Here is a 25792-nt window from a genome sequence, read left to right on the forward strand (position 1 = left end):
TCTCTCCCAAGGGAGCAGTGATGGCCAAATAAAGCTTCTTGAAGCAATGACGCTTCAAAGGAGCCTTTGCCATCGGTAGCGTCACGAAAGAGCGATCCTGAATGGTTACCTTGGGTGGAAATATCACTGACATCGTTGTTGCTGCTATGCTAGCTGTGGATAGTCTTCTCTGTTGCGTCGGGGAATCTACGTCACACTTCCGGGTTTGCGAAGGGACCATTAACGGAGTGCAAAAAAACTTAAAAAACGCAAGTTATCCTAGCAATTACGTGTTGATAATGTCATGGTTGTTTTGACGAACTCGTCCAAAGTTTATATTTGTAAAATTACACCAAAATCCGGAAAGGTCTTCAGTTACCCTTTATTTCTCAATAAATATTTTCTAGGCGTGTTTTCTATGTGTTGTTGTCGCTTTTGAAAGCTTAGGCTAGAAAAAATTGCGTATATCCATCTCTCCTCTTTGGTCGTCGACTCGTAAGGTGGTTTTGGATTAGCATATCAAATGATTTTCTAAGGTACTAGTCACATGATCTGTTCGAAAAATCATTTTGATCCATCATACATTTTTTTTTTTTTTTGGTTCATTTGATTCATTTAAAAAAAAATTCTTTACAACTTTAATGGAGTCATATTTTACGAAAAACTCTTAGTTTTAAAATCGTATATCGGAAAGTTCATTACATGCAATGACACTTTTCGGCCACCAGGGAGGGGGCATGGCCCCCTTGCCCCCCTGCAAAATCCGCTTATGCAATAGAATTCTGCCACTTAAAGTACAGTGTGCCTCCTTTATTTTTGTGTTTTTCATGTGTGTGTTTTTTCACTGACTGCATTGCAGTTTTGTATGTTTTATTTTTGTATTGTATGTTTGTGATTGTTTGAATAAAGAAAGGGGGAGACATTCCAGCGTTTGTTTACTTTTCAAACAGGCCAAGATGGAGTGGCAGTGACCTCTAGTGGTTAGTCACGACAAGATTTATGTGCCTCTTGTGTTATTTTACAAATTCTTTACTGCATGGGTATATCACTGGAAGACTCCTCAAATTGTACTTTTGTCTCATTGCATATATAAAATAAATTATTTAAACACCATTTGAATGCATACAACAGTAAGCTAGTAGATATTCGGCTGACAGATAAGATGTCAGACACAGTAAGACAAGTGAAACACGAGAAGGTTGCATTCAGGGATTGGACGGACAGGATGAGTTACCGTGTTCCACTCTCAAACGAGTTGAATTTGGTTGGTAATATTTTCTAACTATTCCAAATGTGTAAATGACTTGTCAGAAATACTTTTTAATACTCGATAATGTTGATTATTAATACTTTATTTTACAAACGTATGTCGAATCTGCTTCTAGTAAACACGAGCCTTCCTATTGGACGAACTAGATGACCTCATTTTTTTTTATTAGAGAAATTTATGACCTATTTATAAAATTTCACGCCGTCTTATGATGTAAAATATACTTCTTTGTATTTTAAAAAAAATCATTGAAAAACTCGACAGTTTTCATCAAAGTACGTTTATACGCGAGGGTTTGTTCAATCGTGATTGCTTCTGCTTATGTGTCAGTCAGTCACGGGCGTGTTTCTACGTCATCCGCTCTCCACCAATCAGCTGACGACGTCCACAAACGGGGCACTGGAGACGTAAAACCTCGCAAACATGGCGACGCTCCAAAGCGAATACGGAGATTGGACATACGAGCGTTTTTAACCGTCAAGAAAGCAGTCCCGCTCGGGGGTTACGATGTGGTGGGGTTAAGCAGCACCACCGGACGCCTTTTGAACGATGTTCGCAGAGGTAAGTCACTGCCGACGTGCGTTTTGCTTGGAGTTTTAATAGCTTTCCGACGATGCTAGGCGGCTAGGCGTTAGCCCGGCAGGTAAACAGTACTGTCAAGGGAGAGAACGCCGCCGAACTGTCTCGGTGTTGTCACAAAGCTCGTCTGCTATAACAGGCACTCGACCCGGGATTACGCGGCTAATACGATGAGCTCAGGTTATTCGTACCGTCAACACTGCTGGAATTAGCTCGACGTAGATCAATGTAGAAAGGGAGTGTTTAGATTATGATAAACGTCCAACACAGGGAAAATTCGACACCTCAGCGAATACAGGTGAGTTTTTGTTGATTGTGGGTCAGGTGAGTCTTGAAAAACACTCAGGTTAGAGCGATCGGTTGCTTAAAATGGAAGAAAAAATGTTTGACTCAAAGCTGTTTTAATGTGACGGTTATAAAGGGACTGACAGTCAAGTCACATGAGCTTTTGTTCCAAAAGCAGGTTTCAACTCGATGTGGTTTATTGTTAAAATGAGACGTATTATTATTCCTTTGGAGTTGATGTTTTTTTTTTTTCAATATGCTGTGGCATGTTGATGTACGAGTTTGTTTATTTCCCTGTTTAAGTGCATAACGCGAGTAAAGTAATCAATTTCCGTAATGAATTGTCCCAGCTCCCTTAAAAGCACCACATTTACATAAAATTTCGTTACGTTTTGGAAACAATTTCTTCCAAATTCCCAAGTTTTCACCTTTCATGTACGGATTATTATATATATATATATATATTTTTAATTACATGCGTGTAGGACAGGTGTCTCAAACCTGCGGCCCAAGGGACAATATTTTGCAACCTCCATTTGACATCCAATTCTGGTATTAATGTCGTCTGCACGTATTTTGCGAAGGGTAATAAAAACAAAACATGTACATATATACGATATTAGTGCTGCAACGATTAATCGATCACCTCGAGTTTTTCAATTAGAAATAAGCTTCAAATCAAATTTTGCTGCTTCGAGTATTCGTTTAATTAGAGTGGCATTGTAATGGTTTGTTTTGAAAGTGTGCATTTAGTTTTATTGATTAGGGTGGCAACAGTGATTATGGCATAACTCATTTAACATAACTGAATCCAGCTGCTCCCTGTTAAGACCAACATAAAGTAAGTTTTTGTTTGAGCTAATATTTTTTTAATGCATTCAGAATTTAGTTCATAGATATATTTGACATTTTTTTTGTTGTTGGAATATTTGTTTGAACGATTTGTTAAAAGCATTGTTAAAAAAATAATAAAAAAAAAAAACTTTAGCTTTTTGTAGCATTTAAGCTAGCGGACTTTTGCTATGCAAGTTAGCCAAATGTTCTTTTGTTGTACTTAGATCTTCATTTCTTTATTTTTTTGTACCATTTGAGGTTAAGCTCAGGTATGTTAATTTATTTTTAAATGAAAGTGCAATTTTGCATAGTTTAAAGAAACACTTTGGAACTTTATTTTGTATTCGCATTTAAGGCACTTTGAAAGTGCAATCTTAGCAAGACTTTGTTTTACATCTACTAAAATTTATTCTGCAACGCATTAAATGTTCAATTACTCTATTATTCGAACTAACTAGTTCATCGATTAATCGACTACTAAAATAATCGATAGCTGCAGCCCTTATATATACCTTAATTAAAATGTATACATGAATTCTAGTACTTATAATTTTGGGGGGGGGGTCACTTGCATTAGTATTAAAGAGAAAATAATTAAAAATGCAAACTAAACAAAAGTAATAAGTAATAAAATTATATTACTTATTCAAAAACTCAAACAAATTGTTTTTACAAATTAAAGTAATTGTAGCCCATGTGTATTTTGTTTTGTTTTAGAAATCTCTCATGACCTCACTTAGCTTAACTATCGTTCGAGCGCTTCCAGAACCTCCCAGTTGAAATGGATTAGACGTCTATTACTATCAATAGGTGTTTTCAATATAAAGTTTCCTCTTTTCTTAAATTGAATAAGTTAAGCTAATGATCACTGCTAGCTAACAATAATTGAGCGTCTCTCGCCGTCAATGACTCTGAAATGTTGTCATTCACTTGCAAAGCCATTCCCCAAAATCCAACTCATTCTTCCTTTAACTAGCGAAGTTTGCGTGATGACAGAAAGCCATCAAAGGTAAATGAAAATGAGACTTCCTTGGCAGAAGTAATAAAGTTGAATTAAGGCGATGGAGCCTCTTCTCGGCAACTTTCCAGCGCTTTAAGTACACATTTAGCCTTCAGTAACAAGGCTTTGGTAGCCACTGCGGCATGCGTACAGTATAAACTGCTTGGTCACCATTTTGTTTGATTACTTCCCCTTTCATGTAGATGCTGAGAATCAGGCTCGTACATAGAAAGTACTATCACTTGTTGACCTCGTCCTTCACAGTTTGTCCCAACTCTGATTGAAAGTAACCTTGGCAAAACCGCCACTGTCGGCGCGTCACCTTGGACACCTGACGGGAGTTCATTGACCTGACAAACTCAATCTTAGACGGCTGTTTTGCAACTAGAGTGTGCGCAGAAAGTCAGCATCATATAAGTGATGTGTGGCTCCATGATATGACTAATGTATGGTATTCATGTTGCGGTTATGCAGGTAAATGCCACATCAGTGTCTTTTTCTTATGACTTATACTAGAAAAAAGCTGTGATTTTTGCAACTAGAAACTGCTGGGCTGTAGTGCGCTTGTGTATAGTACAAAAGGCTATAGCACCCTGTAATAAAGGCTTCCTGAAATTGTCAGACAGTGTGTGATATATGGGACACAGGAATGAGCACACTTGAAAATGGCTTTGTATGCTAGGCGGAGATTAAGAGTCTGGCTCAAACTAAATTCTGAGTTGGCGCACACGTCGATTTGTTGACTTATAGCAAGTGTTTTTTGTTTTTCTCAGATGTTTTTTGAAGATCTCAATCGTTCGTTCTTGGTCTACATAGCAATTCTTTGCATAATGGATTTCCGGACAGATTAAGCTCGATTAGTCATCGTCCCTTCGACTTGATACAGATTTAATTGGGGATCTCCCAGTTATTGGTGTCAGCTATCACATTGCCTAATAGCTGTATCTATATGCACACAATATTTTGATTTAGATTTGGTGTTTTTTTGCGGGGGTATCTGTTTACATGAGTGAACATACAGTGCTGGCCAAAAGTCTTATCTGACAGAATTGCAGGGGTGTCAATACTTTTGGCCAGCACTGTGTATTTTCTAAATCAATTAGTACGTCATGATGGAATAGTCTCATTTCACAAATCCAACAAATTTGTACATCTTTGTAAAATCTAGCTATACCAGTACTTTTTTACTGCCAATGAAAGAATAAGCTAATGAGTCATTAGTTTCCACCTCACTTCATAAGTGATGTTTTTTTCATCATGTATTTGAAAGCAAATGGAACTGCAAATTTTAGTTTTCAAATTTTCTATGCTCACCTGTGTCATATTGGTCAGCTATAAAGCTAAACACAATGAGAACTATGCATATTGTGCGCTGAAATAAAAGATTTCATTTTTTTAAATGTCTGCTACTTTATTGCTAACAGTGTTGTTAATAACGGCGTTAGAATATAACAGCGTTATTTTTTTGAGTAATGAGTAATTAATTACTTTTCTCATCTTGGCAACACCGTTACCGTTACTGAGGCGGGAAAGGCGTGCGTTACTATGCGTTACTAAGTTGGTTGAATAAAAAAAAAAAGTCTGACAGAGACGGACTCACGGAGACGAGAGAGCAGAGCAGTAGTGGGGAAGACGCCGTTGCAAACGCAATGCTAAGTGGCTCCAATAATACCTGACTGTAGCCATAGCCTACAAACTACGCCCACATGATACGGTAGCTATCACATATTATAGAACTAGATGCAAATGACAGACACGGCTGCAATGGCACCATGTTTTAAGGACTACATGCGTTAGTAAACAGCCGCCATCTTAAAGCAGTAGACCTCTCAGGAAGGCTCTGATGTAGAGATCCTTCCTAGTGAACCTAAGTAACTTTTTTATCTAAAATGCTCCTAAATCGGCAAAATCTTGACTTAAAATCTATTTTTAAATGATGAAACAGTTTTAACACACATGTTGAAAGTAGACAGAAGGGAACTAATGCAATAACAGGAGCAATTTTAACAACTTTAACGGTTGATTCACAACTTTAAATGACTTCCACACATAGCAAAGGTTATCGCAATACCCTTGTGTCTAGTTAAGTGGAGGGTAAAGAATTGGGCTAGGGCCAATTGTCCACAAAACCCTTTAAACTTCACATTGTGTAACCTGTTTTTTTTTTTTTTTTGAGAAAAATAAAAACATGAAAATTATCACTAGTTACTTTGCCAATTAACTAATTACTCTTACATTCAGGTAACTGAGTTACTAACGCAATTACTTTTTGGGAGAATTAATTTGTAATTGTAATTAATTACTTTTTTAAAGTAAAATTAACAACACTGATTGCTAATATACATTAGTACACACTAGAGTTTAACTGATAACCGATATCCCGATATTGTCCAACTCCAAAAATCCGATTCCTAAACATGCGGTCATGGATTTAACTAGGCCTGTGCAATATATTATTTAAACATCGCCATTGCAATGTGCGCATGCGCAATAGTCCCATCGCAGGATGTGTGATTGTTTTGTTTAACTTTTGTTTTGCTTCATAAAAGCAGCAATTGTGCAGAGACATGGCTTCCTGGATCCCTTTTATATACACCTATCTTCATCATTCACAGATAAGCACCCTTAGTTTGGATTAAACAGTATTATATGTATACTCGGGTGTCCGTACCACATATTTTTGCGTCAAGAGTCCGAGTCTACTGATTTTGAGATTCTGCTGCGATCGACCCGATTTCCGATCACGTCATCGGTTCAGGACATCCCAAATGAATACAATGCGGTCATAGTAAATCAACCAAACAGATCTATTCAAGTCATCTGGTGAAAATTCTTGATGTTTTAAAATCGCAAACCCCCCAAGAGTCGCAATGTCACTTTTTTCCAATATCGTTCAGACCAAGATTTAACATATTATGACCAATTCCAGACAATGTATTGTCATTGAATTATTCCCAAGATGCATTTTGTTGGGCTTTTGCATAGATTTTGATATTTTGTTACTTTTCTTAGTGACTATTTCTTAATGGTAACACAGTAGTCATATATAATGATTTTGTAATATAGTATTTTTTCAATCATTTATTGTTTGTTTTATTTTTGCACTATTAATGGAAATGTTCTGCTCACTTAACAAATCCCAAGTATGTTAGTTTGGAGACATCTAATCGTCAATAGACCCCAATCACCAACGTCACACAATCACGTGATCGCTGTATTGTGCTGCCATATTGTCCATCATTGTGTGTCGAATTGTCAATGATTGTAGTCTGTAAAGGTGGATTCACTTGCAAATTATGGAAGTCCCGGTGCTTTCAGATGCTGTAAACTCATTGGATGAGTTGCATAAAAGCCGTTATTTGGAAAAGCTTCTGTCGATCCAGTCACCAGATCCAAATTTGATGCCTAAACCCATGTTTCCTCCCGTCCGGTCCCGTCCCGTGCGTCAGAGCTCGTCCTGAGACCACAAAATTTCCAATCATATTCCAGTTTGTCACGATGAGGAGTCGGGTACCCAAAATCGGCAACGGGCCGAATATAAACTGACAGCCGAGCGTCACCATTGTCACGATTGTAAAATGAAATTTGATCGACAAAGGGCCGGTGTGTGCGGAAAAATAGCTGCCCCGCGTGAAATGTCCCCCCTGCCGCGAGCGCTTATTTATAACGCTTTATTGACGTGAAAACATCAAATGGTTTCATGGACGCATTACAGTAATGGATTTACGACTGTAAGATCAGTTTTAAATAATTGAATTACACAAAATATTAGTAATGTATTTTAGTAACAAATCGTGGACTGGGCCACATAACCATCTTTGAACAGAAATGTATTAGTCTACAGGTTTTCACGACCATATCCCAATGACAATCACACAGGTATGACATTTATTAGTTCAAGCAGGATAAAATAATACATATTCACGGTACAAGAAAGTCGTTTCTGTGTGGGCGCTGCCGCCAGGGGGGACATTTCACGCAGGGCGGCTATTTTTCGGGACAACACTTGTTGTTGCGCTCACCTTCTTGCTGCGCGACCGTGGCGACGGGCTTAGTAGTCCCCGTCTGATGATGTCTGCGATCGTGTTGGCATCATATTGATGTTTTCGCCGCTGTCTTAACGGCTGTCGACAGAAACGCATCATGGACCGAGATAAACAAACCGTGCTGCTTTCGAGATTTGCCATTTTAACAATGGGCACACAGCAACTACTAAAATGACCGTTTATCTTCTCTGTTACTGCAACCAACCGCCACACATCCCTTCACCATTTTGATTAATCAATGTTAACGATTGTCAGGAAGGCTTTTGGGTTCGTTTACTAGGCGGTGATTCCTTAGACAAGCAGAAAAAAATGCAGTAATAGGAGGAATGTACGTAGTGGTAGTATGTAAACACGATGAACTGACGGACAATATGGCGGCACCAGTCAGGGGGGCGGAGTTGTGACGTCACGTGATTGGGGTCTATAAACATAACTGGCAAGGCAGGCAGGTCCGGCAAGGAAGGCAGTTCTAATGGTCAGTAAGCATAACTGCAGTGCTAAACTGTGACCAGCCCTTGTACAAAAGCAGAAGGCATCTACATTCACTTTAAAGGCAACATGAATAATGGCCCAAAACCGATGTCAATATTATCCGATACCATTTTAATTTAAAATGCTATTATCGGCCGATATTGTCGGCTATCTGATAATATGGAACAACTCTAGAAGACACAATTCTATTAAAACTACCAGTTAAAAAATCACATAAAAACTTCAGTTAAAAGAATCGTGATTTCTACCATATGAAAAAAAATAAATTAAAAAAAGAAAGAAATGTTAACCCAGAGGTGTCATCTGGTATTTAAAAGTTAAGCACAAAAGAGTTAATATGACAATGTTAATAGCTGCATGCAAACATAGCCACTGATAGGGCTGCAGCCACCCATGAGATCTTCTCAAGTGTGTCAGAATAGAGCCGAGTAACGCAGCGGACCATTATTAGAACACGCAACGAGATAAATGTTGAAGCGTGCACCCCTTTGGCCTTAATATTCTTGCTGAGTGACTCAATTCTTTTCCGCAGAACCAGATACTCACTTTCTAGCAAATATGTTAATCGCTGACCAATTTTTCAAACTTGTTTCTGTACGCGTCAGAGGAGAAACACGTTTTTCTACGTTTTCTCGACAGGCCTCCGGTGTTAATCAGTGAAGCAGATGGTTCACGTTTTAAACCCGGTGTAAGCTGCAATAACTCACACTGCTGATTATTATCTCGCCAAGCTTCGTCATCGTCTCGTCACACATTCAGCACCCGTTATCGAGCAACTATTTATAAAACATCCTCGATTGGCTTTAAAGTTAAGTTCCACAGACTGAAATCACGAGTAGACATCTTTCTTTGTGGCGTTGTTGTGTACTTTGAGTATCGCATTTCGAGCATGTCAATTAGATGCATAGTTAATGCTTTGGACACTCCTGCTTTCTGTTGCTGCGCTGTGTCACATGCTATATTGTCGTGGTTATAAATGGAGCTGTGGCAGTTCCTGTCAATGCTGAAAGATTGTGCTACAATGACGCTAACAATGAGCTCTTATAAGATGTTAATCGCTGCAATGTTGGCAATGGAAACAACTCGGTACCTGTTAGTTGTTGCGCATTTCTCATTGGTCGTGTATCTGTTTCCAGGTGTTGGTTGTCTAGCCTGTTTCAGCGCCAACATACCTTCAAGATTAAAGATTTTGATGGTCCTTAGGTGAGAGAGTAGCGCTGGCCATCACTGAGTAAAATCTTTGGGGGATAAAAATTCCAAATTCATTGTTTTCCTTGATGTCTTTGAAAAATGAAATGGGAATTGTGTGATTCAAAACAATTGTTACTCAGCTACTTTCACACATTTTGGTATTTGCTCCATTTCTTGTTATTGGTTTATTTTTTTAGGGTTTTTTCCCCAGAAAGGATTTTAATTCGCATGCGTCAAATGTTGTTTCTGGGGAAAATTTGTCCTGATAAATGAGAACTGAAGGAATCTGACTTTTTAGCCAGATTGCCCGAATCACGTCAGCCTAACCGCCAGAACCACGCTAGCGCAATTTCAACGACCCGGGCTGGCGGGACCCGGGCTGGCGGAACCCTGACAACCCAGCCAAAAGGCCAAACTCGGTGCATTCACCTTAGTCTTAACCCCTTCTACTGACTCCATTCCAAAAGCTGGAAAACGGCTTCGAAAAACAAGTTGACAATTTATTTCAAGTCGGCTGCAATTTTACAGCACAGAAAGACCCAGACGAGGAGGCAAACTGGATCCAGGGTCACGATATCACAAGTCAAAGAAAGATTCCCTAGAAAAATTAGCACAAGTAGTTTAACATTCAGTGTTTTATAGGCTCTGGTGAGGTGGGCTGTGGTCTGGAAGAAGGGTGTGTTTGGGCGTTATTTAGGATTATTATCTGTTGGACAGGGGAATTCGGGGCGTTACTGTTGTCAGGGCAATGAAAGAAAATGATTTTTTTCCATCCTCAGCACCACGTGAGTGCTGAGTGTTCACTTCTCTGTTTGCCTGGCACGGCCAGACTGTTCCCCCTGTATTTTTCAAACACCGTGAAAACAGTCTGGGACCCAGCTCCTTAAAGGCCTCTCGAGCCTGAACGAAATCATCCGTGCAATCAGATTTGATTATTTGCGTGATGTGTTCTTAACGACCAATGTCACTCCTGCGCGTCGGAAATCGTCTCCACAACAACACAGATGGCAAACGGGAGAGCCAAGAATATGTTCCAATCCGCGGTAAATTCAGTTTTAAATGACCAAAAAACACATTGAGTCGCTAAAACCAATAGTCTTTCTCGCGTTAGCCATGTTGAATAAACTTCTCCGTTCTTGTCGTATGTTTATTTCGATGTGCTAGAGTTTTTTTGTCGCTTTACCAACATCACGTCTGCCCGTCGCTGATTGGTCCATTCCGCTGTCTGTTTGCTGTGGCTTGCTCATTCCTGGAAATTTGATCCGCGAAACGGTCGCTTGAACAGCTGTGAGTCTGAAGTTCCAGGCAACTTATCTGTTGCGGGTTCTTGCGTGTCACATGTTCCTTGTGGCAAGACAAGATGTTCCGCCATTTGTTCTGGACTGTCCAGAAGAGTTGATTGCGAGATTTTGTGGTGCAGACGTGGGCTTGAAGATGTCTTGCCTATCAGCTGCATGACGTGCATTGGGCTTCTGTGGTCAGAAGACGTCCTGTATCTGTTCTACCCTTATCTGCCTGTTGTCTTGGCGCTGCAAAATTCTAATCATTTCAAGTCCAACTGTTCGTAATACATATATTCTGCTTGTTTTTCTTTCAACTATGATATAAATGCTATTTATTTTATATTGGATGTGTTTGAGTAATATTAACATTCAAACAGCATATACGAGAAAATATACTATTCCCTTCAAAACGCTTCACCTGACCTATAAATGCCCACAAAACCAGGAAGACTGGCTGTGAAGGCTCTGTTTCAGTCCCACTGGTGGCGCTAGACGTCCAATCCTATTTTTGACCCTCCCAGTCGAAATGGATTGGACGTCTAGTGCCATCAATGGCAGCCTTTTGGTAGCAACCTGTTGGTTCCTTTTTTTTTTTTTCTCGATTTGATATATCGATTCTTTGCAGGAGCATATCAATAACCTTTTAGGATACAAGGTATTGTTATACATCAACAATTCGATATAGTCACAGCATTAAACATACATTTGCACACCATTGGTTTTACATATCTCTGTCCACAAATAATGACAAAAAAGCACGCACACAATAGAAGAAACATAGATTTAAAAAGGAGAACGAAATGGGGGTTAGGATTGTTTTGAGTTACTTTTAAGGAATTTGTTTAGATTTTTCAAAAAGCGGATTTTCAAGTTGAAGTAACTTTATCGGCATATGTGCAACAGCATCAATGAAATAGCATTCATCTCAAACCTGCAGTGCTGCAATACAAATAACTAAACAATTAAGAAAACGTATAGCTGCTCTCAGTGCTCTGTCTAAAAAATAACTGCTCTGGCTAAAATATTTACATTGTACATTATACTATAAACTGCCCACAAAAGACTGGCTGTGAATGCTCTAGTTTCAGTGCTATTGACGGCGCTAGATGTCCAATCCAGTCATAATGAATTGGATGTCTAACGCTGCCAATGGCAGCCAGTGAGCTAACGTATACCCTATTCTAATGGGAGATTTTGGTAGACAACTTGTTGGTTTCTTTTTTAAAACGATACGATTCTTGACGGGAGAATATTGATAACCTTTTGGACTACAAAGTATCCCAATATATCACGTTTTCGATATATTTTCACACCCCTACTATAAACATTATAAACAATATGGTCAGGTCAGTCTTGCTATGTTAACAAGAGAAACGGGGCTTCTTCATCCAGTGTGTGCAATGGAGCTGTTGTTAAATTAGTTTTCAAATGTCAAATTTCTCTGATGTAAAGTGCTTCGAAATGCGCCTTTTCTGGTCCAGATCTCCACTTTGGACAAATGTCACTTGCGTCATGAAATGTATTTCAGCTTAATATCTATGATGGTGAAACTATTATTCAAAAAGTAAATGTCACCAAGCTGCTAAAGGAGATTTAAAAGGCAGCAATTTGGTCTTCATATGACTCATAGTCCTTATATGGGGATTTTCTGTGACTCTGCTTTGTCATTTTTAGATATCAGTCTAGCCTATTTCTATTATATTCCTCGCACAGTTTAACATTGTCTCCTTTCACACACCTACAAATGTAGATACAAATTAATTAGCTGCATTTACTGCTACATTTATTTTGTATACCTAAATAAAATTGCAATGAAGGTGAATGGTTAACTGGCTGCTCAAATACTGCAACATTTGTCATCCGAGCATCTACTGTTGTAGTAAAACAAAGAGTCAGTGTTGTCATGTCACGCATTGGTGTGGAGTACTTCAAGAATTCAGTGATCATGTCACGGCTCAATCAACATGTTGACTATTATCACTAAAATGTGGATTGTTATGTGGTGAAAAGGTATTTTCCGGAATAGTAGTCAGCAGCCACCTGACCCGACTTGCTTGTCCAGAAAAGTGGGCCAGCAGGCTAGCTTGCTGGAAGCGAGAGAGCTTTTGTTTCCGTCACTTGCAAAAACAGGAAAAATATAGGAAGTGCCTTACAAGTACACACAAGTCTTTGTGGTACCGTTTTAGCTAGTGATACGTCATTGCGTTTCATGTTAGGGGTTAGGGTAGGTCACGGCGACCTCACATCCAAAATACTTAACTCTTTGAGTGCCACTAACTGTAATAGATGTCAGATTATGTGGCTCTTTTTATCCTTTTGCTCTGAATTTAAATGAGCTTATCAATAGTAGACGTCCAATCCATTTGAACTGGGAGGGTTCATTCGCTGCCATTGTTAACATAAAAGTGCACTGAATACTACTTTTCTAGGGCTGCAGGTAATGATTATTTTAGTTGTCGATTAATCGATGAACTAGTTAATTCGAATAATCGAGTAATCGGATAACGACCATAAAAAATTAAAATACCTGAGCTGCGCCTCAACCGGTATAAAAAATATATCTAGTAGGATCTAAGTACAACAAAAAAACAATTGGCTAACTTACGTAGCAAAACTACGCTAGCTTAAATGCTATAAAATGTTTTTTTTTTTTTTTTTTAACAACGCTTTTAACAAATGGTTCAAATGCATCTTCCCACAAAAACGCCTAAATATACCTATGAACTAAATTACAAATGCATTTAAAAAAAACATTAGCTCAATTGTTATTTTCACTGTTGCCACTAGAGGGTGGTGTATCCACCCAAATTAATCAAACTAAATGCAAACACTTTCAAAACAAATCATTACAATGCCACTTTGATTAAACAAATACTGGCAGCAACATTCAATTGTAATATTTTTTCTAATCAAATTCCTCGAGCTAATTGATTAATCGTTCCAGCACTGTACTTTTCAATTCATTATTGTACAGAGCTCGATTAATCGCAATCTCTGTTAATTACTTGTAACTAGAGTTGTCCAAAAAGGACTTCTTAACCGATGTCCCGATATTGTCTATCTCCAAAAATCTGATACTGATATAAAACCGACACAGATACATGTGGATGTGCACTTAACGTGTTATTGCTAATTGTATTGTGATGCCCTACTGGATGTCTTAATAATGGTAAATGTAACAACTTCAAGGTTTTCAAAATGGAATAAACATTCTGTGAAAAATAAGAGAACAACTTCACCTGAAGTTATAGAAAATAAATGTCCCATATAAATAATATAAATTGAAATGAGCCAAAATGCCTATAATTAAATAAAAGGAATCATTCACAATTGTTACATTTACAGTTGTTACCCCAAAGAGTCCCTAGGGGGCGCCCAAAGCATTACAAATAAAGGCAGGCAATCATAGGACATGACGATGCAATGACAATTCCTAAGATGCATTTTTCTGTGCTTTTGCATATATATATATATTTTTAATTATTTTTCTTAGTGACTATTTCTTTCTGGTAATGCTGTAGTTATGCAGTATGTAATGAGTTTATAATTATTTTTCATTCATTAATTGCTCATTTAATTATTGTACTATGAATGCAAATGGTCTGGTCACATAACAAATCCCAAGCATCTTTGTTTGGGGACTTCTAATGGTCAATAAGCATAACTCCTGTGCTGATTTGTGACCAGCCCTTGTATAAAGGCAAAAGGCTTCTACATTCACTTTGAAACAACATGCTCTTTGGCCCAAAACTGTATGAAATGAAATGGAAAAAATCGGGAGTATCCGAATGCTTTTATCGGCCCATATTATTTAACTCATTGCTAGCACACGATTATTCACTGCAGTTTTTTGTTTTTTTCAGGCCAGTCTGTCCTTTTGGGGATGGGGGGGTCTCGGAGTTGTGCTGTTCCTCATCACCTTCGGACCCTTTGCCATTTTCTACCTGGCCTTTTACATCCTCTGCTTCATTGGAGGGTGAGTACACAAACATTTCATGATGTATGCAGAACATCGTCATTTTTTCATCTCCACAGGGGCTTCGCCGTCACTCTACTTTATGGGAAAATCAACTCGGAGAAGTACTTGGAGAAGTGCGAGCACTCCTACCTGCCGCCTCCACCAATTGGTATTTCAAAGGTAAAAAATGTAGTTGCTAATCTCTGCCGATATCTTCCTCTGTAATGATTTTTTCTGATTTTGTTAGACGCTGGATGAGATGAAGCTGGAAATGAAGCCCATAAAGATTGACAGGCGGCTGACTGGCTCGAGTTTCATAGACGAACCTCTGCAACAGGTTTGTGTTGAGAAAGCAACGTGACTTGCAGCGCCTAAGTGGCAAGGCAGCACTTTGTGATGGTCAGATGACACTTACTGGGATGCTTCCCATCATTGCAATGCGTGGGAATCCTTTAGGGAGCTCAAGTGACCAAGGCTGCGACTTCAAAATACACAATTGTTGTCTTGTAGTGGTTCGCTTGGACACAAAATCAAATAGGATGTTTTTAGGACGCAATGTGTTTGGTTTGACTGGAGTAGTTTGCATGATTGATTGGTAGGTTGATCAAACTTGATACGCCAGAATTGAAAGACACATTGACGAATACTATATACTGTTATATACTATTATATACTATATACTACTATACTATATACTATTCAGTAATTATTGTAGTTTTATTTGGGCTATATTAACATTTACGGTAGGAATGTGACAATCACTATTGTTAATAACGGCGTTAAGAGTATAACAGTATTTTTAACAGCGTTATTTTTTTCAGTAATGAGTAATCTAAGTCAGGGGTCCCCATCTGCCGGGTGGCGCATTTGCTACCGGGCCGCATAGAAATAATTAGAGGTGTGCAAAATTTCCGATTCTTAGATTATTCGCGATTCGGCCGTGGAAGATTCGAGAACGATTCACAAACATCCAAATTCCGATTATTGAAATATGCCAAGTAAAGCGGAAGTACAACACACGGGCTTCGGGACGGAACGGAGCGGGAGTAGCTAAACATTATGCTTCTCATTAACCGGCCCCTCGGGTAATGCCAACGCTCAACTCACGGCTCTAGCTCAACTCATGCCACGAGATAAAAAAACACAACAACATACCTGCCTGCTGCCGAAAAGCTGCTACAAGTACAGCTAAGCTACATAATGTTACGGTAGATATCATTTATATAGGACTAGATGGATTATAGACTCGGTAGCGGTAGCAGCACATCTGCAAAAAGCTAGATGCGGGCGTTAGTAAACGGCCGCCATCTTAAAGCAGTAAACTTCCCTGCAATGCTGTTGTAGCGAACCTTCCAAGCAAACCTAATTAACTTTTTATCTAAAATATTCTTAAATCGTTAAAATATTGACTTGAATCTATCTTTAAAATAGTTTTAAAACTTTCACATGTCAAAAGTAGACAAAAGGGAAATTATGGAATAACGGGAGCAATTTTAACAACTTTAACGGTTGATTCACAACATTAAATTAATTGAATGTAGTTTAAAGCTGCTGATACAGAATGGGGACTGGAGTTTTTTTTATTTAATGTTATTTTTGTATATTTGTTTACTGCTATATGTTAACTTGATACTGAAATAGTAGTTTGGTTTAGCCTGAGAGTATTTTTGAACAATTTTGGAACTAATGTACAAAACTTTATTTAAAAAAAAAAAAAAAAAAAAAAAGGAGGGGGGTGCATCAATAATCGTTTTATAATCGAATCGGAGCCTCTGAATCGTAATCGTAATCGAATCGTTAGGTGCCCAAAGATTCCCAGCTCTAGAAATAATATTTTATTAACGACCGCATTCTGGCCGAAATATCTTTGGCCTGTGCCTCTGCTTAACACATCAATATCCCTGTCTACTTTAGATATAATACTACACTATAGATTAGAACGTCGTCATAGAAATCAATTGATTGGACTGCAAGCAGTACATCTTGTTTTTTATATATAATATATATATGTGTGCTTGTCCTCCATAATAACGTATGACTAAGCCCCGGGCGCAGCACATTTGTTTCCCCCACGCTAGCGAAAATGACTGGAAAACAGACGTCTTTGGAGAGATTTTTTACAGCGAAAAAGGGCACCTGATGAGCCAGAAGATGGGCCTATAACCTCAAAGACCCACGAACTGCGAAGGAGTGGATTCGTGACCCGTTTGTGAATAAATCGAGTGATTCAAGCATGTCTGTGCAACAGGAGGATCAGCTTGCAGAGATCGCAAATGACGGCGACCTTAAACGTACATTTATGACATTTAAAGTCATTCCGGAATATCCTGACAGCGCTACGAGAGCACTGAAAACCTTGCTACAATTTCCAACATCGCATCTTTGTGAAGCGGGCTTCTTAATTAATGCTAAAAACGACACGGCGAAGGCGTTAACGGTGAGCTAGCGGTGTGCAGCTAACATGGCAGGATGGGTCTGAGGAGGACTTTTGTCCATCCACAATCAAACGTAAGTTAATATTCCTTTCTTTAAAGAAAGTTGGTAGTGTTTACTTTGGAATCGCTGCGTTCGCGGCCATTTTTAATGTTACGCGCATGCGCAGAATCGCATAGTTGCAGTTTTTGATGGGTTGCAAAATTTGTCAAAGCACCGGTCCGTGAAAAAAAGACCCAAATCACACCGGTCCATGGTGCAAAAAAGGTTGGGGACCCCTGAGCTAAGTAATTACTTTTCCATCTTTGCAACGCCATTACCGTTACTGAGGATGTGAAGGGGCGCGTTTTACTACAATTTGGTTGAATGAAGTGCGAGTTGTTTGATTTTGTCACACATCAGCTGCCTGCTTGCCTAGAGAGAGCAGAGTGGGGGGAGGGAAGAGGGTGGGGATGCCTTTGCAAACGCGATGATGTTTGGCTAGGTGGGCGGATCACGCCCTGCTTCACTGCACGCTCTGGCAAACTCAAAAAGACAGCAATAATGGCAAAGGGCCAAGGAATTTCAAAGGTAGCGTTGTCAAACTTGAATTATTTTCAATATATAATATTGTTACTTTGTGGTGCCTAACATTTTCAGAGATTTGCACTCGTTAATGGTCAGTTTACATTTGTGTTTTCTTAAGACTATAATATTTGATCCAAATGTTCTAAAATGCTGTGTACGGTATATTGTAGTAATTCTTCAATCAGTTAATATGAACATCTTCGATGTAAAAGATGTTACAGAATGGATAATGTAATAACATGTAGAAGATGGAAAGTAACATCAGAGTAACTAATTACTCTTACAATGAAGTAACTGAGTTACTAACACAATTACTTTTTGGGAGAAGTCATTTGTAACTGTAACTACTTACTTTTTTACGGCAAGATTAACAACATATCAAAAAGGTGATATATCACGATACATTGTAGCCAGAAATGTTATCGATATGCTTCCACCAAGAATCAATACAGTGGTACCTTGAAATACGATCGCTTCGACACATGATCTTTTCAACATCCGACTTAAAATTTAACTCGCCGTTTGTTGTTTGACATGCTCAAAATACGACAATTTGTGACGGCCTGGCAGTGTCTTTGTTTCCCACAAGACGGACGCACAGTGGATTTTCTTGTGAGAGAAATCAGCATGGGTTTCAACAATGTTAGTGCAGATGGTGAAAAAAAGGATTCATTCTTGAAACATTCTTGAGTCACTTCCTTTTCAGTAACCAAAAATCAACAGGAAGGAAGTGGCGGAATTGCAACAGGAAATGACGTGAAATGAACTCGTTGCCTGGCATTGCTGCCAATGACGGCCATAGACGTCCAATCCGTTTGAACTGGGAGGGTGACAGAAGTGCTGCCATCCCTCCTACCTCAAACAGATAGGACGTCTATTACTGATAAACTCATTCCAATTCCTACCCCTAATTCACAGCACGTTTGCTCTCCCATCTGCAGGTGATCCAGTTTGCTTTGAGAGATTACATCCAGTACTGGTACTACACTCTGAGCGAGGATGAGTCTTTCTTACTCGAAATCCGACAGACACTTCAGAACGCCCTCGTCCAGTTCTCCACGCGGTACCAGTCACAAACAACTGAGGCTACCAGCTCAATCAATTTGACTAAACCTTCTATCTCTCCAGGTCCAAAGAAGTGGACTGGCAGCCTTACTTCACCACTCGCCTGGTGGACGACTTTGCCACCCATTTGCGTGTCTTTCGGAAAGCTCAGGATCGTCTCCCGGACAGAGAGGATAAACAAAGTAAGCGCACGGTGATGCAAGTTCATGCCTGACACATAATAATGTGATGTATGAACAGGGGACATAACAGAAGAGCTGATAGACTCGTTTTTTGAGGCCGAAGTGGAGATGGAAAGAAAAATCTGCCGGGACGTGGTGTGTACTTCTCTAAAGGACGAAGAAGGTAAACGAAGTCACGCTTGTGTTGCAGAAAACAAATATTTTGAGTAGTGTTGCACGATACGGATTCAAAAAAAATAAATACAGTGAGGAGCAGAAGTATTGGCACCCCTTGTGATTTTGCAAGTTCACCCACTTAAAAAAATAGGTAGAGGTCTGAAGTTTCAATCATAGATGCATTTCCACTCAGAGACATAATCTAAAAAACAAATCCAGAAATCACATTATAATTTTTTTAAAACATTTTTTTTGTAATTTACTGGGATTCATAAGTATTTGTCCCCCTGAGAATTTACAATAACTATAACACTCAGAGTTTAAAAAAGTCCACCTTTTCCCCATGAGTAACCACCAACCCACCACCCGTTTGAGGTTATTAATGTTGCCTGTGCACCCACCAGTCAATCATAATCAAACTTCTACCATCGGCAAGACCAGAGAGCTTTCGAAAGACACCAGAGGAAAAAAAAAATGGGCTCAACAAAGCTGGAAAGCAGCTTGGTGAGAATAAATCAACAGTTGCAGCAATTGTTAGAAAATGGAAAAAGCTAAACTTGACTGATAATCTACCTCAGACTGGGGCTCCATGTAAAATCTCTCCTCGTGGGGCATCACTAATTATGAGAGCTAGTCAATGACCTGAAGGGAGCTAGATGCACAGTTTCAAAGGCTACTGTCAGTAGAACACTACGGTGCAATGTTTTAAAATCATCCATTGCTCAGAAGGTTCCCCTGTTGAAGCCACTACATGTGAAGCCACGTCTGACGTTTGCCAGGAACCATCGGAATGATGCAGAGGGGTCATGGGAGAAAGTCATGTGGTCAGATGAGACCAAAGTAGAACTTTTTGGTGTAAACTTTACTTGTCGTGTGTGGATGTAAAAGAAGGATGAGTGCAATCCCAAGAACACCATCCCCACTGTGAAGTATGTGGGTGGAAACCTGTATAAAGCATAGGATGAAGGGTGAAACGTATCGTCAGATTTTGAGCCACAACCTCCTTCCCTCAGTCAAAGACTTTGAAGATGAGTAGTGGCTGGATCCTCCAACATGACAATGATCCGAAGCACAGAGCCTGCTGACTGAGGAGTGGCTGCGTAAAAAGCATATCGAGGTTCTGGAGTGGCCATGCCAGTCTCCAGACCTCAGTCCAATAGAAAATCTTTGGATGGAGCTGAAACTTGACAGATATAGAGACGATTTTTTGTGGAGGAATTGGCCAAAATCCCTGTTTGCCTATGTGAAACCTGGTGAAGAACTACAGTAAGCGTTTGACCTCTGTAATTGCAAACAAAGGCTTCTGCACTAAATATTAACTCTGATTTTCTCAGGGGTACAAATACTTATGAACCCCAGTAGGGCTGCAGCTATCGATTATTTAAGTAGTCGATTAATCGATGAACTTGTTAGTTCGAATAATTGAGTAATTGGATAAGGAACATGAAAATTTGAAATACCTGAGCTGAGCCTCAAACGGTATTAAAAAAAAAAAGAGGATCTATGTACAACAAAATAACCATTGGCTAATTTACATAGCAAAAGTCCACTAGCTTAAATGCTATAAAATGCTAAAGTTTTTTTTTTTTTTTTTTTAACAATACTTTTCACAAATGGTTCAGACACATATTCCCACAAAAACAGCTAAATATACCTATAAGTTAAATTATGAATGCATAAAAAAATATTAGCTCAAACCAAAACTTACCTTATGTTGGTCTAAACAGGGACCAGTTGGATTCAGCGATGTGAAATGAGGCAGACAATGGGCAGTGTATCCACCCTAATCAATAAAACTAAATACAAACACTTTCAAAATAAACCATTACAATGCCACTTTAATTAAACATATACTTAAAGCAATAAAATTTAATCCGAATATTTTTTTCTAATCGAATACTCGATTTAATCGATTAATCATTGCAGCACTAAACCCCAGTAGATTGCAAATAAATTATTGAAAAATCATACAACATTTCAGCTCTGATACCATTCTTTTGGGTTGCTGATACAGATTCCAACACACGGATGATACTGTACCGATACCACGTTTAAATAATATACAGTGCCTTGCAAAAGTATTCCGCCCCCTTGAATCTTGCAACCTTTCGCCACATTTCAGGCTTCAAACATAAAGATATGAAATTTAAATTTTTTGTCAAGAATCAACAACAAGTGGGACACAATCGTGAAATGGAACAACATTTATTGGATAATTTAAACTTTTTTAACAAATAAAAAACTGAAAAGTGGGGCGTGCAATATTATTCGGCCCCTTTACTTTCAGTGCAGCAAACTCACTCCAGAAGTTCAGTGAGGATGTCTGAATGATCCAATGTTGTCCTAAATGACCGATGATGATAAATAGAATCCACCTGTGTGTAATCAAGTCTCCGTATAAATGCACCTGCTCTGTGATAGTCTCAGGGTTCTGTTTAAAGTGCAGAGAGCATTATGAAAACCAAGGAACACACCAGGCAGGTCCGAGATACTGTTGTGGAGAAGTTTAAAGCCGGATTTGGATACAAAAAGATTTCCCAAGCTTTAAACATCTCAAGGAGCACTGTGCAAGCCATCATATTGAAATGGAAGGAGCATCAGACCACTGCAAATCTACCAAGACCCGGCCGTCCTTCCAAACTTTCTTCTCAAACAAGGAGAAAACTGATCAGAGATGCAGCCAAGAGGCCCATGATCACTCTGGATGAACTGCAGAGATCTACAGCTGAGGTGGAAGAGGCTGTCCATAGGACAACAATCAGTCGTACGCTGCACAAATCTGGCCTTTATGGAAGAGTGGCAAGAAGAAAGCCATTTCTCAAAGATATCCATAAAAAGTCTCGTTTAAAGTTTGCCACAAGCCACCTGGGAGACACACCAAACATGTGGAAGAAGGTGCTCTGGTCAGATGAAACCAAAATTGAAGTTTTTGGCCACAATGCACAACGATATGTTTGGCGTAAAAGCAACACAGCTCATCACCCTGAACACACCATCCCCACTGTCAAACATGGTGGTGGCAGCATCATGGTTTGGGCCTGCTTTTCTTCAGCAGGGACAGGGAAGATGGTTAAAATTGACGGGAAGATGGATGCAGCCAAATACAGGAACATTCTGGAAGAAAACCTGTTGGTATCTGCACAAGACCTGAGACTGGGACGGAGATTTATCTTCCAACAGGACAATGATCCAAAACATAAAGCCAAATCTACAATGGAATGGTTCAAAAATAAACGTATCCAGGTGTTAGAATGGCCAAGTCAAAGTCCAGACCTGAATCCAATCGAGAATCTGTGGAAAGAGCTGAAGACTGCTGTTCACAAACACTCTCCATCCAACCTCACTGAGCTCGAGCTGTTTTGCAAGGAAGAATGGGCAAGAATGTCAGTCTCTCGATGTGCAAAACTGATAGAAACATACCCCAAGCGACTTGCAGCTGTAATTGGAGCAAAAGGTGGCGCTACAAAGTATTAACGCAAGGGGGCCGAATAATATTGCATGCCCCACTTTTCAGTTTTTTATTTGTTAAAAAAGTTTAAATTATCCAATAAATTTTGTTCCACTTCACGATTGTGTCCCACTTGTTGTTGATTCTTGACAAAAAATGAAAATTTTATATCTTTATGTTTGAAGCCTGAAATGTGGCAAAAGGTTGCAAGGTTCAAGGGGGCCGAATACTTTTGCAAGGCACTGTACAAACAATTGTGTTTTTCGGTTGATACTAAATTACTGCTAACTCACTTGAATGTACAGTCATTGCTGTCATGTCTTGGTCAGACTCAGTGGCTGCTATTGACAGCACTAGAGATCCAATTCATTTGAAGTGAGAGGCCTGGCTGCCATCCCTCCAACTTCAAATGTATTGGACGTCTACCTGACACACAGATGAGTAGGAGGGTGTATCTTTGTCAAAGGAAGAACAAATCTGATAATTGTAATAAACTAGTAGTAAACTCATTTAAATTCAAAGCAGAATGATAACAGGGCGGCCATCTTCTAATACATATCGCACAGTGTCTGTACGTTATTTCTTAGTCCTCGCCGATACCGATGACGTCATTTTAGTGCCGTATCCTAAGTGATATTTCTGGTATTTGTGACAGGTTTCCTCCGGGACTTGTGCGAATTGCTTCTGTATCTGTTGCTACCTCCTGGAGACTTCCACAACAAAAACATGAGATATTTTTTAAGAGTGAGTGCACCGAAACAAAAAAGTCACGCGACAATTTGCGACAGCAGTGCTCTAAATTCATCCGCACATGTTTTATCAGGAGGTGTTGGCACGCGGTGTCCTGCTTCCGCTCATCAACCAGCTGAGTGATCCCGACTACATCAACCAGTTCGTCATCTGGATGGTAAAATTTAAACTGGTTTATAATGCAGTTGGTTTTATTTCCAAGATGGTGATTTTGGAGTGTTCGTTCTCAGATCCGAGACTCAAGTTGTAACTACGAAGCCTTTATGAACATCTTGAAATTGACCGACAAACCTGCAGAACTGGAAGCCGTGAAGGACAAGGTGATTGAGGAACTGCAGTATTTGCGGTCACTGGACACGGCAGGAGATGGTGGGCGAGATAATCTAAAATTGTTTTCGTGAAAATCGTTCCTGGAGTAATATCGCGCCATACGTTTTTGCTACAGACATCAACGTCATCAAAAACCAGATCAACAGTCTTCTGTTTGTCAAGAAGGTCTGCGAGACCAGGATCCAGAGACTAAAATCTGGAAAGGTAGCAAATTGCCTTTAACTCATCGGCCACAGATCGGACAGATAAATGTCTCCGCCCCTTTTAGGAGGAGGTAGACACGTTGAGGCTCGCGGCCAATTTCGGCAAGCTGTGCGTCATCCCGTTGGATCACATCCTGGTCCACAACATCGCCTTGCAGTTCTTCATGGGTAAAAACGCAAATTCCCATACCGAACTGTTCTTAAAGTTGTGCTTATCCGGTTTGTTTTACAGACTTCATGCAGGCCGCCGGTGCCCAGGCGGAGCTCTTCTTTTGGTTGACGGTGGAGGGCTACCGAGTGACGGCGCAGCAGCAGCTAGAGGCCATGCAGCGCTGGCAGAAAGACGGAAAACGACAACCTAACGCAACCAAGGGGCTTCTGAAAGCGGCCGCACTGGGCGTTTTTGAGCAGTATCTGTCTGAAAAGGTCAGCGGAAAATCACTTGTTTGACATGGCAGTCTAAAATGTCAAAATCCATAAATGTAAGCAATCATAGTAATAATCTCAGAGATTGGAGTCCGCATCAGTAGAAATTTTAAGTCAAATCATTAACATCAAGTTCACGTTTCTTTCTGAAATGCTAAAATTTGTAGATTATCATTACTTAAAAATGAAACATTAACTGCGAAAAACAAGGGATCACTGTAATCCATTTTGACTTGGCGGAGGCGATTGACCGAATGTTCATTCGATGTGTCAGTGAAACTAAAATGAGCATTCAAAGCCAGTCAGTCCTCCATGAATTAGACGTCTTAGCGTTGTCAAGGCAGGCAGTGAGCTCATAGAAATGGAATAATTGTGAACAAAAAGTTTTTCAGGGTCACCAAGGGGTACTAAAAAGCCTTAAATTTGTCTTTTTTTATCATATTTTTATTTCTAATACAGTGGTACCTCTACTTACGAAATTAGTTGGTTCTGGAAGTAGTTTCGTAAAACTGAAAATTCTGTAAGTAGACATGTGTTTTCTGTGTAAATGCCCTAATTCAAGCCCTCAAAAATTCAGACATAAAAATGCATCAAACAAATGCATGTTACATTTAGATTATTCCACAGTAAACACAAAATGAGAGTTGTGCATAATGTAAAAAAAAAAAGAATATAGAATAAAAGTTGATACAGTCAGGCAAAGCTGTCAGAACACTTCGTGGTTTGAGGGCCGAATGAACAGGACACTGGGAAACACACATATACATACACTAGAGATCCCTTTTAGCCAGTTGGATACCAGGAAGATGCTAGGCAATAGCCAATGGCAGAGAAGTAGGGGTGTAACGGTACACAAAAATCTCGGTTCAGTACGTACCTCGGTTTTAAGGTCACGGTTCGGTTCATTTTCGGTACAGTAAGAAAACAAAATGCAAAATATAAATGCGCTAGTTGTTTATTACACACCTTTGTACTTTCAACAATAGGAACATTAGCCTACACAAAGCTAGAATTCTGCTCAAAAAGTAGTGTGAATATTAGTTCCTACTTGTTTTTTTGTGATAGGAGGGTTTTGTATTGAACACGAGCCGTGTTGGTTATTATTATAGCAGAGAAGACAGCAGTAAATCAACAAAGACAAGTCAACTGTGCCCCGATCTACCACTCAAGAGATCTGATGGACTCAAAAAGTGGGTTACGATTGCATATTAGTTTGAAAATCGACCGGATCCACCGTGTTTTTACACAAGTGAATTCCGATCTGCCCGATCCTAGCTACCGGTAGTAGTGTTGACGCAGGAGGGTTGCGTCTCGT

At 39.4% G+C, this 25792-nt stretch overlaps 1 protein-coding gene across 3 annotated transcripts in view; it reads left to right on the forward strand.

Annotated features, from left to right (window-relative positions):
• Positions 1 to 1639: 1639 nt before the first annotated feature.
• Positions 1640 to 25792, forward strand: part of snx13 (sorting nexin 13) — a 38690-nt gene continuing 14537 nt past the window's right edge. Inside the window, exons 1-13 of one of the 3 annotated variants that reach the window (XM_057827460.1) lie at positions 1640 to 1810; positions 14823 to 14935; positions 14995 to 15097; positions 15165 to 15254; positions 18859 to 18980; positions 19046 to 19164; positions 19223 to 19327; positions 23424 to 23512; positions 23592 to 23675; positions 23749 to 23887; positions 23964 to 24052; positions 24117 to 24219; positions 24284 to 24477. In XM_057827460.1, coding sequence (XP_057683443.1) covers positions 1799 to 1810; positions 14823 to 14935; positions 14995 to 15097; positions 15165 to 15254; positions 18859 to 18980; positions 19046 to 19164; positions 19223 to 19327; positions 23424 to 23512; positions 23592 to 23675; positions 23749 to 23887; positions 23964 to 24052; positions 24117 to 24219; positions 24284 to 24477 — 1362 coding nt within the window. In that variant the 5' untranslated portion in view covers positions 1640 to 1798. Of the gene's footprint in view, positions 1811 to 1884; positions 2127 to 14822; positions 14936 to 14994; positions 15098 to 15164; positions 15255 to 18858; positions 18981 to 19045; positions 19165 to 19222; positions 19328 to 23423; positions 23513 to 23591; positions 23676 to 23748; positions 23888 to 23963; positions 24053 to 24116; positions 24220 to 24283; positions 24478 to 25792 lie in introns of those variants that run through there. The other 2 variants (XM_057827457.1, XM_057827459.1) reach the window with 2 other exon arrangements.

The sequence above is a fragment of the Corythoichthys intestinalis genome, chromosome 22 (genome assembly GCF_030265065.1).
Source record: "Corythoichthys intestinalis isolate RoL2023-P3 chromosome 22, ASM3026506v1, whole genome shotgun sequence".
Classification (NCBI taxonomy): domain Eukaryota; kingdom Metazoa; phylum Chordata; class Actinopteri; order Syngnathiformes; family Syngnathidae; genus Corythoichthys; species Corythoichthys intestinalis.